Source organism: Salmo salar, chromosome 20 (assembly GCF_965601325.2).
Source record: "Salmo salar chromosome 20, fSalSal1, whole genome shotgun sequence".
NCBI classification, from domain to species: domain Eukaryota; kingdom Metazoa; phylum Chordata; class Actinopteri; order Salmoniformes; family Salmonidae; genus Salmo; species Salmo salar.
This window is the reverse complement of record NC_138310.1, coordinates 88,439,984-88,453,133: the sequence shown is the minus strand read 5'-3', so window position 1 is coordinate 88,453,133 and position 13,150 is coordinate 88,439,984. Positions and strand designations below refer to the sequence as shown.

The window sequence follows — 13,150 nt, the reverse complement described above, 5'->3', positions numbered from 1 at the left end:
CGGAGCGCCAAGTCAAGGTCCAAGAGACTTCTAAACAGCTTCTACCCCCAAGCCATAAGACTCCTGAACATCTAAACAAATGGCTACCCAGACTATTTGCATTGCCCCCCCTCTCCCCCACTGCTGCTACTCTCTGCTATTATGTATGCATAGTCAGTTTAATAACAGTACCTACATGTACATATTACCTCAATACAATAATAACCGGTGCCCCCGCACATTGACTCTGTACTGGTACCCCCTGTATATAGCATCAGTATTGTTATTTACTGCTGCTCTTTAACTATTTGTAATTCTTATCTCTTACTTTTTTTGGGGTATTTTCTTAAAACTGCATTGTTGGTTAAGGGCTTGTAAGTAAGCATTTCACTGTAATGTCTACACCTGTTGTATTTGGCGCATGTGACAAATAACATTTGATTGGTTCAGATTGGTCTGCCATATAGCACGCTTCTGTCTATTTGAGCTGCTCAGGATGTGTAGGTAATCCTGTCTAACGCAGCTTATTAAAAAATATATATTGCTTAATAGAACTGCATAAGTGTTGCTCTCTACTTTCTGGAGGACCGAGTTTTGAAATCAGTGGAATTAGAGGATGATCGCTTAAGGAGATGGAGAAAACACCTGTCTCCGGATTACCTTAGCACTACCACATTAACACTACCTTAGTGTTCTTGGGCACAGGCACTATGGTGGTCTGCTTAAAACATGTTGGTATTACAGACTCGGACAGGGAGAGGTTGAAAATGTCAGTGAAAACACTTGCCAGTTGGTCAGCGCATGCTCGCAGTACATGTCCTGGTAATCTGCCCTGAGGCCTTGTTGACCTGTATAAATGTCTTTATCTCACATCGGCTTCGGAGAGCGTGATCACACAGCCTTCCGGAACAGCTTTTGCTCTCATGCATGTTTCAGTGTTATTTACCTCGAAGCGAGCATAGAAGTAGTTTAGCTCGTCTGGTAGGCTCGTGTCACTGGGCAGCTCTCGGCTGTGCTTCCCTTTGTAGTCTGTAATGGTTTGCAAGCCCTGCCACATCCAACGAGCGTCAGAGCCGGCGTAGTACGATTCGATCTTAGTCCTGTATTGACGCTTTGCCGGTTTGATGGTTCGTCGGAGGGCATAGCGGGATTTCTTATAAAAAATTAGAGTCCCGCTCCTTGAAAGTGGCAGCTCTAGCCTTTAGCTTAGTGCCGATGTTGCCTATAATACAAGGCTTCTGGTTGGGGTATGTACGTACGGTCACTGTGGGGATGACGTCATTGATGTACTTATTGATGAAGCCAATGACTGATGTGGTGTACTCCTCAATGCCATCGGAGGAATCCCGGAACATATTCCAGTCTGTGCTAGCAAAACAGTCCTGTAGCTTAGCATCTGCTTCATCTGACCACTTTTTTTATTGATCTAGTCACTGGTGCTTGCTGCTTTCATTTTAGCTTGTAAGCAGGAATCAGGAGGATAGAATTATGGTCAGATTTGCCAAATGCAGGGCAAGGGAGAGCTTTGTATGCGTCTCTGTGTGTGGACTAAAGGTGGTTCAGAGTTGTTTTCCCTCTGGTTGCACATTTAACATGCTGATACAAATCTGGTAAAACTAATTTAAGTTTCCCTGCATTAAAGTCCCTAGCTTCTTGGAGCCAAGCAGAGTTCCTCTGTTCAGTGTCTGTGTTCTTTTGCCCATCTTAATCGTTTATTTTTATTGGCCAGTCTGAGATATGGCTTTTTCTTTGCAACTCTGCCTAGAAGGCCAGCATCCCGGAGTCACCTCTTCACTGTTAACGTTGAGACTGGTGTTTTGCGGGTACTATTTAATGAATGAATCTGCCAGTTGAGGACTTGTAAGGCATCTGTTTCTCAAACTAGACACTCCAATGTACTTGTCCTCTAGCTCAGTTGTGCACCGGGGCCTCCCATTCCTCTTTATATTCAGCCAGTTTGCGCTGTTCTGTGAAGGGACAGTTTTATTGCTTCTTTAATCAGAACAACAGTTTTCAGTTGTGTTAACATAATTTTAAAATGATCAAATTGCCTTTTAAAATGATAAACTTCGATTAGCTAACACAATGTGCCATTGGAACACAGGAGTGATGGTTGCTGATAATGGGTCCCTGTACGCCTATGTAGATATTCTATTAAAAATCCAGCTACAATAGTCATTTACAACAATTTTTGTTTAGTTTTACCTTTATTTAACTAGGCAAGTCAGTTAAGAACAAATTCTTATTTTCAATGACAGCCTAGGAACAGTGGGTTAACTGCCTTGTTCAGGGGCAGAACAACAGATCTTTACCGTGTCAGCTCGGGGATTCAATCTTGCAACCTTCTGGTTGCAATGCTCTAACCACTAGGCTACCTGCCGCCCCAACATTAACAATGTCTACACTGTATTTCTGATCAATTTGATGTCATTTTAATGGACAAAAATGTGCTTTTCTTTCAAAAACAAGGGCATTTCTAAGGGACCCCAAACTTTTGAACGGTAGTGTATGTGTTAAGGCTTTACGCACCCTGCTATATTGTGGATAAAGAGTTACCTGTCTAACACAACACAGGTGTTCTTTTAATGGAAGCCTCGCCAACATAATCCAGGTATAATCAGGAATTCCCCAGGGCAGCTGTCTAGGCCCCTTACGTTTTTCAATCTTTACTAATGACATGCCACTGGCTTTGAGTCTATGTATGCGGATGACTCAACACTTTACACGTCAGCTACTACAGCGAGTGAAATCACTGTAACACTTAACGAAGAGCTGCAGTTAATTTCAGACTGGGTGGCAAGGAAGAAATTAGTCCTAAACATTTCAAAAACTAAAAGCATTGTATTTGGGACAAATCATTCACTTAAACCCTAAACCTCAACTAAATCTTGCAATAAATAATGTGGAAATTGAGCAAGTTGAGGTAACTAAACTGCTTGGAGTAACCCTGGATTGTAAACTGTCATGTTCAAAACATGTTGATGCAACATTAGCTAAGATGGGGAGAATTCTGTCCATAATAAAGTCTTACTCTGCCTTCTTAACAACACTATCAACAAGGCAGGTCGAACAGGCCCTAGTTTTGTCACACCTGGACTACTGTTCAGTCGTGTGGTCACGACTGGCCCTTAAATGTACACGGAGAGCTAGCATTAATAATATGCATGTCAATCTCTCCTGGCTCAAAGTGGAGGAGAGATTGACTTCATCACTACTTGTTATGGTAAGTGTTGTCATGCTGAATGGACCGAGGTGTCTGTATAAACTACTAACACACAGCTCTGACACGCATACAGACCCCACAGACATGCCACCAAAGGTCTCTTCACAATCACCAAATACATTATGGTAGTCCACTACTTGTTAACCCAAATGTATCAAAGGATAGCCACTACTAGCCATGATTTGTTGGCTAGTAGTGGCTACTTTCTGCCCAGTGAGCTAGCTAGCTACAATTCAGTAATTTATCTATCCTCCTAAATGCAGTGGTAAAATAACTATGGGTTGAACATATTTGTCTGAAAATTAACTAGTCGTGAGTCATTGTTGCCCATAGTGTAATCATGTCTGACCAGTTGGCTACTGTAGCCTGTGTGCCCATGAGCTCCCGAGTCTAGCTAGCTGCGTCTTTTGGCATCCACGAATAGCTAGCTAGTTAGGTACAGGCCTCCAGTGTCCGGTCTGGAGCGTGAAGTCAAGAGCTCTGCTAGTCGGCTACTGCATAGCAAGCTAGCAGTGCCTAAAGCTGTGGTCTGCCCTAGAAAGCCTGTGAAAAATAATGATCGCCAGAATGGCCAAACAATTATTTTTTAGACAAACGTTTTGGGCTCTAAATGTGTTTATTATGATGGTGTTCGATCCCCACAGTGATTTATTTTAAAGTTTGCTACAAATCGAGATATTTCATTAAATTGTGATCCATTCTGACTACTACATGTGTCGTCACACAGGACTACACGCTGACACCAATCACGGGCCGGCAGGCTATGAAGACTCTCCCAGTTGTACTGACACAGACCAATCACGGGCCGGCAGGCTATGAGGACTCTCCCAGTTGTACTGACACAGACCAATCACGGGCCGGCAGGCTATGAGGACTCTCCCAGTTGTACTGACACAGACCAATCACGGGCCGGCAGGCTATGAAGACTCTCCTAGTTGTACTGACACAGACCAATCACGGGCCGGCAGGCTATGAGGACTCTCCCAGTTGTACTGACACAGACCAATCACGGGCCGGCAGGCTATGAGGACTCTCCCAGTTGTACTGACACAGACCAATCACGTGCCGGCAGGCTATGAAGACTCTCCTAGTTGTACTGACACAGACCAATCACGGGCCGGCAGGCTATGAGGACTCTCCCAGTTGTACTGACACAGACCAATCACGGGCCGGCAGGCTATGAGGACTCTCCCAGTTGTACTGACACAGACCAATCACGGGCCGGCAGGCTATGAGGACTCTCCCAGTTGTACTGACACAGACCAATCATGGGCCGGCAGGCTATGAGGACTCTCCCAGTTGTACTGACACAGACCAATCACGGGCCGGCAGGCTATGAGGACTCTCCCAGTTGTACTGACACAGACCAATCACGGGCCGGCAGGCTATGAAGACTCTCCCAGTTGTACTGACACAGACCAATCACGTCCGGCAGGCTATGAGGACTCTCCCAGTTGACTTTCAGGCAGGATGAAAAAAAAGACTACATCGGCCATGATCCTTTGCTAGTTACGACCACTGACAACTGTATCAAATATCAATAAAATGCTGATCGGACATCTGTCTGGTGGATATGTGGTGAGTGGGCATGTGCAATGGGTCTAAGACTAAGGAAAAAAAGAGAGGCATCACAAAGATTACGTACAGACAAACTTTACTTAATAATGGAAGTAACAAAAGCAAAACACCGCATCACAACACAAAGGCAACACGTTGAGTAGGCATCACGGTTGTGGTTTGTTTGTGATCTATTTTCTCCCTCACAGACCAACCAAAACAGAACTGAGTAGCACGGTAGGACAAAATACCTAGGGGCTCAATTCAATCAAACCCATATTGCAATATTTACCCAGTAGCTTTTTTTTCTCTCTAAATGGTCAAATAAACTCTGATTGGTCTTGGGTACTGTATAAAAACATACAGCTACTAGCAGGTCGACCCCTCCCCTCTCCTTCACAGGTATGCTTTCACTTTTCACAATTAGAAGTGTGTACACCAGATTAACGTTGTAAATAAAGACATTGCCTAAACATTGCTATGGTGGGTTTGAATGAATCCCAGCCTTTTTGTTAAAGCTAAAATGCAGTTGAACAGGAAGATAAAATAACAGGGTTCACAGAGCAGAACAAATAGAGACCAACCATCTAGACTCCATCTTAACAGCATATTTACAATCATTGGCAGTGGTAGATGCTATTTCTCAGACAAAACATATACACTTTGTACACAAAAAACATTGGTTCAGACATCAAAATGCTCTCTCTCTCACACACACACACACAAACACAAACACAACACTGGAATTCAGCAGGCAGTATTGTACAGTAGGTAAGGCATTATGGGATACTGTGATGTTGATAGTTAAAATGAGGGTCTTGACCTTCTAGAATAGGATGTGACATAATAAAAATAACAAATGAAAAAATACTGACTCCTTACCAGGCGCTGCATGGGGCAATATCACGAGCAGTGGTGTAAAGTACTTAAGTAAAAATACTTTAAGTGCTACTTAAGTAAGTTTTTTGGGGGGTATCTGTACTTTACTATTTATATTTTTGACAACTTTTACTCCACTACATTCCTAAAGAAAATGTACTTTTTACTCCTTGCATTTTCCCTGAAACCCAAAAATTCTCGTTACATGTTTAATGCTTAGCAGGACAGGAATATTGTCTAATTCACAAACTTATCAAGAGAACATCCCTGGTCATCCCTACTGCCTCTGATCTGGCGGACTCACTAAACAGAGAACATCCCTGGTCATCCCTACTGCCTCTGATCTGGAGGACTCACTAAACAGAGAACATCCCTGGTCATCCCTACTGCCTCTGATCTGGCAGACTCACTAAACACAAATACTTTGTTAGTAAATGATGTCTAAGTGTTGGAGTGTGCCCATGGCTATCCATAAATAAACAACAAGAATATCGTGTCGTCTGGTTTGTTTAATATAAGACATTTTAAATGATTTATACTTTTGATACTTAAGTACATTTAAAACCAAATACTTTTAGACTTTTCCTCAAGTAGTATTTTACTGGGTGACTTTCACTTTTAGTTGAGTCATTTTCTATTCAGGTATATCTTTTCTTTTACTCAAGTATGACAATTGGGTTCTTTTTCCACCACTGCTCATGAGCAACGACCAAACCCACATCCTTTTCCTCTTTAGTTTTCCATAGAACACACACGTCACTGTATCTTGAAATAAACCATGCCAGTGTTATGAGTTAGGGTCTATGGAACCCAGTGTTATGAGTTAGGGTCTATGGAACCCAGTGTTGTGAGTTAGGGTCTATGGAACCCAGTGTTGTGAGTTAGAGTCTATGGAACCCAGTGTTATGTGTTAGAGTCTATGGAACCCAGTGTTGTGAGTTAGGGTCTATGGAACCCAGTGTTGTGAGTTAGGGTCTATGGAACCCAGTGTTGTGAGTTAGGGTCTATGGAACCCAGTGTTGTGAGTTAGGGTCTATGGAACCCAGTGTTATGAGTTAGAGTCTATGGAACCCAGTGTTGTGAGTTAGAGTCTATGGAACCCAGTGTTGTGAGTTAGGGTCTATGGAACCCAGTGTTGTGAGTTAGGGTCTATGGAACCCAGTGTTGTGAGTTAGGGTCTATGGAACCCAGTGTTGTGAGTTAGGGTCTATGGAACCCAGTGTTATGAGTTAGGGTCAATGGAACCCAGTGTTATGAGTTAGGGTCAATGGAACCCAGTGTTATGAGTTAGGGTCTATGGAACCCAGTGTTGTGAGTTAGGGTCTATGGAACCCAGTGTTATGAGTTAGGGTCAATGGAACCCAGTGTTGTGAGTTAGGGTCTATGGAACCCAGTGTTGTGAGTTAGGGTCTATGGAACCCAGTGTTGTGAGTTAGAGTCTATGGAACCCAGTGTTATGTGTTAGAGTCTATGGAACCCAGTGTTGTGAGTTAGGGTCTATGGAACCCAGTGTTGTGAGTTAGGGTCTATGGAACCCAGTGTTGTGAGTTAGAGTCTATGGAACCCAGTGTTATGTGTTAGAGTCTATGGAACCCAGTGTTGTGAGTTAGGGTCTATGGAACCCAGTGTTGTGAGTTAGGGTCTATGGAACCCAGTGTTGTGAGTTAGAGTCAATGGAACCCAGTGTTGTGAGTTAGGGTCTATGGAACCCAGTGAGAGGGGCAGAATGTCCAGGTTTACTGACCTCATCATTATTACACATAATATAATATTTACATATTACATAATATTAAATTAATATTAAATATGATTAAGTTATAAGATTATATGACATACTATTATATTCATATATGATATGATTATATTACATATGACATAATATTATATTAATATTATATATTATTATATTATATATGACATAACATGTGTAATATATGTAATGTAATAGTCAAGTCTGTGTCCAGCAGCGGGAAGTATGGGCGCTGAGGCTGCTGCAGCACCCTCTGAAAAATCATAATAATGGTCCCATGTGGCTCAGTTGGTAGAGAATGGTGTTTGCAAAGCCAGGGTTGTGGGTTTGATTCCCACGGGGGACCAGTACGGGAAAAAAAATTTTTATGAAATGTATTCACTACTGTAAGTCACTCTGGATAAGAGCGTCTGCTAAATTACTAAAATGTAAATAATAATAATAATAACAAACCAAAAACTTTTGGAAAAAAATATTTTAGTAAGTATGTCCTGTATTAGTCTCTGTAGCGCAGGGATTTGTCTTCTTTCTGCGTCTATGTCTATGTCACAGAACAAGAATACAGTAATAACTAATGAAGAAATTACCGTAGAAATGAAACACTACTGACAACAAGATTACGGTAATAAAGATAATGAAGGAATTTCAGTAAATAAGATCCTGGGTTATTACCATTCACTGATGATCAAAATAACCGTGTCAGGAAAAGTCTGAAATGTGGTGGGTTGTTAGGATAGATTAACGTTTCAAAACTGTGTCAACACAACATTTGGACGTTTGGAATGTGTTAGTATGTATAGCATTAGTTTCTTACATTCCTCCCCCGTTTAAAAAAATACATTTTGGAAACATTTCAAAATCTTTCACAACACTCAGATAAACACTTTACAGAAACGCACACATTTACAAAAGAAGGAAGTCATGCAGAAATGACCATCTTTGTCCTGTACACGGTGTGTGTATAATTGATCACAATGAGCTTTGTGCTGAGGAACACAGGATGTTGCATTCAGGGTAACGGGCCCACTGGTGGACCTGTATGTGTTTGTGTGTGGGTGTGTTTTCTATTCAGGGTAACGGGCCCACTGGTGGACCTGTATGTGTTTGTGTGTGGGTGTGTTTTCTATTCAGGGTAACGGGCCCACTGGTGGACCTGTATGTGTTTGTGTGTGGGTGTGTTTTCTATTCAGGGTAACGGGCCCACTGGTGGACCTGTATGTGTTTGTGTGTGGGTGTGTTTTCTATTCAGGGTAACGGGCCCACTGGTGGACCTGTATGTGTTTGTGTGTGGGTGTGTTTTCTATTCAGGGTAACGGGCCCACTGGTGGACCTGTATGTGTTTGTGTGTGGGTGTGTTTTCTATTCAGGGTAACGGGCCCACTGGTGGACCTGTATGTGTTTGCGTGTGGGTGTGTTGTATTCAGGGTAACGGGCCCACTGGTGGACCTGTATGTGTTTGTGTGTGTGTGTGTGTGTGTGTGTGTGGCTCCTGACATGACCTTTGGTGTGTGTCTCAGGCTATACCTAGGTATCCTCCAATAGTAGAAGCAATGACGATTCCCAGAATCACACAGCAAATAATGATCATAATTTTCTTCTGCACGTTTTAAAAAGAGGAATAAACATCCCAGGCAGCATGTGAAGAGAGGAGGAAAATGTGTTGTAGATAAAAACACTTAAACAACAGGTCATTAATAACACAACACAGTACTTAAGATTATTCTCACAGACAGTATTGGAGTGCTACAGGTCAGGTAGAACAATTTCCACATTCTGCATTCTGTATTCTGTATTCTTTTATTCTGTATTCTGCATTCTATATTCTGCATTCTTTTATTCTGTATTCTGCATTCTGCATTCTTTTATTCTGCATTATTTTATTCTGTATTCTTTTATTCTGTATTCTGCATTCTGTATTATTTTATTCTGTATTCTGCATTCTGTATTCTGCATTATTTTATTCGGCATTCTTTTATTCTGTATTCTTTTATTCTGCATTCTGTATTCTGTCCCATTCCCCTTTTGTCTATATTATCTGTTTAAATACAGGGTTTCTCTGAAAACAGAAGCCATGCATCGTACATAGTACAGCCAGTAGTTGATTATATCATTGTGGTCATAGATAATGATTCATACACTGCACAGTTCTTCTGCATGCAAAACATCTCCTTCAAAACATCTCCTTCAACAACACAGCAGCCCTCATACAACATGACTGGGTCACATGTAGGGTGATGACATGCAGACACACGTGTAGGGTGATGACATGTAGACACACGTGTAGGGTGATGACATGTAGACACACGTGTAGGGTGATGACATGTAGACACACGTGTAGGGTGATGACATGTAGACACACGTGTAGGGTGATGACATGTAGACACACGTGTAGGGTGATGACATGTAGACACGTGTAGGGTGATGACATGTAGACACACGTGTAGGGTGATGACATGCAGACACACGTGTAGGGTGATGACATGTAGACACACGTGTAGGGTGATGACATGTAGACACACGTGTAGGGTGATGACATGTAGACACGTGTAGGATGATGACATGTAGACACATGTGTAGGGTGATGACATGCAGACACACGTGTAGGGTGATGACATGTAGACACACGTGTAGGGTGATGACATGTAGACACACGTGTAGGGTGATGACGTGTAGACACACGTGTAGGGTGATGACATGTAGACACACGTGTAGGGTGATGACATGTAGACACGCGCGCGTGTAGGGTGATGACATGTAGACACACGTGTAGGGTGATGACATGTAGACACACGTGTAGGGTGATGACATGTAGACACGTGTAGGGTGATGACATGTAGACACACGTGTAGGGTGATGACGTGTAGACACACGTGTAGGGTGATGACATGTAGACACACGTGTAGGGTGATGACATGTAGACACACGTGTAGGGTGATGACATGTAGACACACGTGTAGGGTGATGACATGTAGACACGTGTAGGGTGATGACATGTAGACACACGTGTAGGGTGATGACATGTAGACACATGTGTAGGGTGATGATATGTAGACACACGTGTAGGGTGATGACGTGTAGACACATGTGTAGGGTGATGACATGTAGACACACGTGTAGGGTGATGACGTGTAGACACACGTGTAGGGTGATGACATGCAGACACATGTGTAGGGTGATGACATGTAGACACATGTAGGGTGATGACATGTAGACACACGTGTAGGGTGATGACATATAGACACACGTGTAGGGTGATGACATGTAGACACACGTGTAGGGTGATGACATGTAGACACAGACAGGTCAATAATGTCTGGCATTTAGCCGTTATTAACACTTATAAAACAAAGCAACTACCAGGCCATTTCATGTACGAGTGGTCCCAGGAATCAAACCCACTATCCTGACGTTGGTAGTTTCATTGAGATCTATCAATAGTGTCCATGGGGTTTCTATGGATGTGGCCATCCTCAACATGAAGTAGTAGCAGAACCTGTGTTCTTCGCTATTTACCAAATAAACAAAAGTAAAAAATGATTAAAAAAAAAAAGTAACACAATAACGAGGTTATATACAGGGGGTACCGGTACCCGAGCCAATGTGCCGGGGGTACAGAACCTGTCTGCCCAGTAACTATGTGTTCCAGCTCTTCACTATTTAACTTCTTTTAACCATGGTGGTTGAAGCTTGACCAGAGTGTGGACGACATGGAGCCATCCACCAGGCCTCTCTCAGCCCAGAGGGGTTACCCAGCCTCAGGTCTGGATGTCGGTGGCTCCCCTAACTGAGCCCCACAGCCAGAGAGATGATGAGGATGGTCAGAGAGACAGCGAGGCAAACCCCTATCAGGATCCTCTTCTGCACGGGAAGACGGAGAGGGAGGAGAGAGAGAGAGAGAGAGAGACATGGATGGGATGGAGCAGTGGAGAGAGAGAGAGAGAGAGAGAGAGAGAGAGAGAGAGAGAGAGAGAGAGACATGGATGGGATGGAGCAGTGGAGAGAGAGAGAGAGACATGGATGGGATGGAGCAGTGGAGAGAGAGAGAGAGACATGGAGGGGATGGAGCAGTGGAGAGAGAGAGAGACATGGAGGGGATGGAGCAGTGGAGAGAGAGAGAGAGACATGGATGGGATGGAGTAGTGGAGAGAGAGAGAGAGACATGGATGGGATGGAGCAGTGAAGAGAGAGAGAGAGAGAGACATGGATGGGATGGAGCAGTGGAGAGAGAGAGAGAGAGAGAGAGAGAGAGAGAGAGAGAGAGAGAGAGAGAGAGAGACTTGGATGGGATGGAGCAGTGAAGAGAGAGAGAGAGAGAGAGAGAGAGAGAGAGAGATGGATGGATGGATGGATGGATGGATGGATGGGATGGAGTAGTGGAGAGAGAGAGACATGGAGGGGATGGAGCAGTGAAGAGAGAGAGAGACATGAATGGGATGGAGCAGTGAAGAGAGAGAGAGAGACATGGAGGGGATGGAGCAGTGGAGAGAGAGAGAGAGACATGGAGGGGATGGAGCAGTGGAGAGAGAGAGAGAGGCATGGATGGGATGGAGCAGTGGAGAGAGAGAGAGAGACATGGATGGGATGGAGCAGTGGAGAGAGATAGAGAGAGAGAGAGAGAGAGAGAGAGAGAGAGATGGATGGATGGATGGATGGATGGATGGATGGGATGGAGTAGTGGAGAGAGAGAGACATGGAGGGGATGGAGCAGTGAAGAGAGAGAGAGACATGGAGGGGATGGAGCAGTGGAGAGAGAGAGAGACATGAATGGGATGGAGCAGTGAAGAGAGAGAGAGAGACATGGAGGGGATGGAGCAGTGGAGAGAGAGAGAGAGGCATGGATGGGATGGAGCAGTGGAGAGAGAGAGACATGGATGGGATGGAGCAGTGGAGAGAGAGAGAGAGACATGGATGGGATGGAGCAGTGGAGAGAGAGAGAGAGAAAGAGAGAGAGAGAATGGATGGATGGATGGGATGGAGTAGTAGAGAGAGAGAGAGAGAGAGATGGATGGATGGATGGATGGATGGGATGGAGTAGTAGAGAGAGAGAGAGAGAGAGAGAGAGAGATGGATGGATGGAGCAGTGAAGAGAGAGAGAGAGAGAGAGACATGGATGGGATGGAGCAGTGGAGAGAGAGAGAGAGACATGGATGGGATGGAGCAGTGGAGAGAGAGAGAGAGACATGGAGGGGATGGAGCAGTGGAGAGAGAGAGAGAGACATGGATGGGATGGAGCAGTTGAGAGAGAGAGAGGCATGGATGGGATGGAGCAGTGGAGAGAGAGACATGGATGGGATGGAGTAGTAGAGAGAGAGAGACATGGATGGGATGGAGCAGTGGAGAGAGAGAGAGGAATGGATGGGATGGAGCAGTGGAGAGAGAGAGAGAGAGAGAGAGAGAGATGGATGGGATGGAGCAGTGGAGAGAGAGAGAGAGAGAGAGAGAGAGAGAGAGAGAGAGAATGGATGGATGGATGGGATGGAGTAGTAGAGAGAGAGAGAGAGAGAGAGAGAGAGAGAGATGGATGGATGGATGGATGGATGGGATGGAGTAGGAGAGAGAGAGAGAGAGAGATGGATGGATGGGATGGAGTAGTAGAGAGAGAGAGAGAGAGAGAGAGAGAGAGAGAGAGAGACATGGATGGGATGGAGCAGTGGAGAGAGAGATACATGGAGGGGATGGAGCAGTGGAGAGAGAGAGAGAGAGAGAGAGAGAGAGAGACATGGAGGGGATGGAGCAGTGGAGAGAGAGAGAGAGAGAGAGAG

The 13,150-nt window shown here is 44.2% G+C and overlaps 1 protein-coding gene across 2 annotated transcripts in view; it reads right to left on the bottom strand.

Annotated features, from left to right (window-relative positions):
- Positions 1–4,839: 4,839 nt before the first annotated feature.
- LOC106581510 (syntaxin-1A) overlaps positions 4,840–13,150 on the bottom strand; it is a 237,638-nt gene continuing 229,327 nt past the window's right edge. Inside the window, exon 10 of one of the 2 annotated variants that reach the window (XM_045704086.2) lies at positions 4,840–11,246. In XM_045704086.2, coding sequence (XP_045560042.1) covers positions 11,169–11,246 — 78 coding nt within the window. In that variant the 3' untranslated portion in view covers positions 4,840–11,168. The remainder of the gene's footprint in view (positions 11,247–13,150) is intronic. The other variant, XM_045704085.2, reaches the window with a different exon arrangement.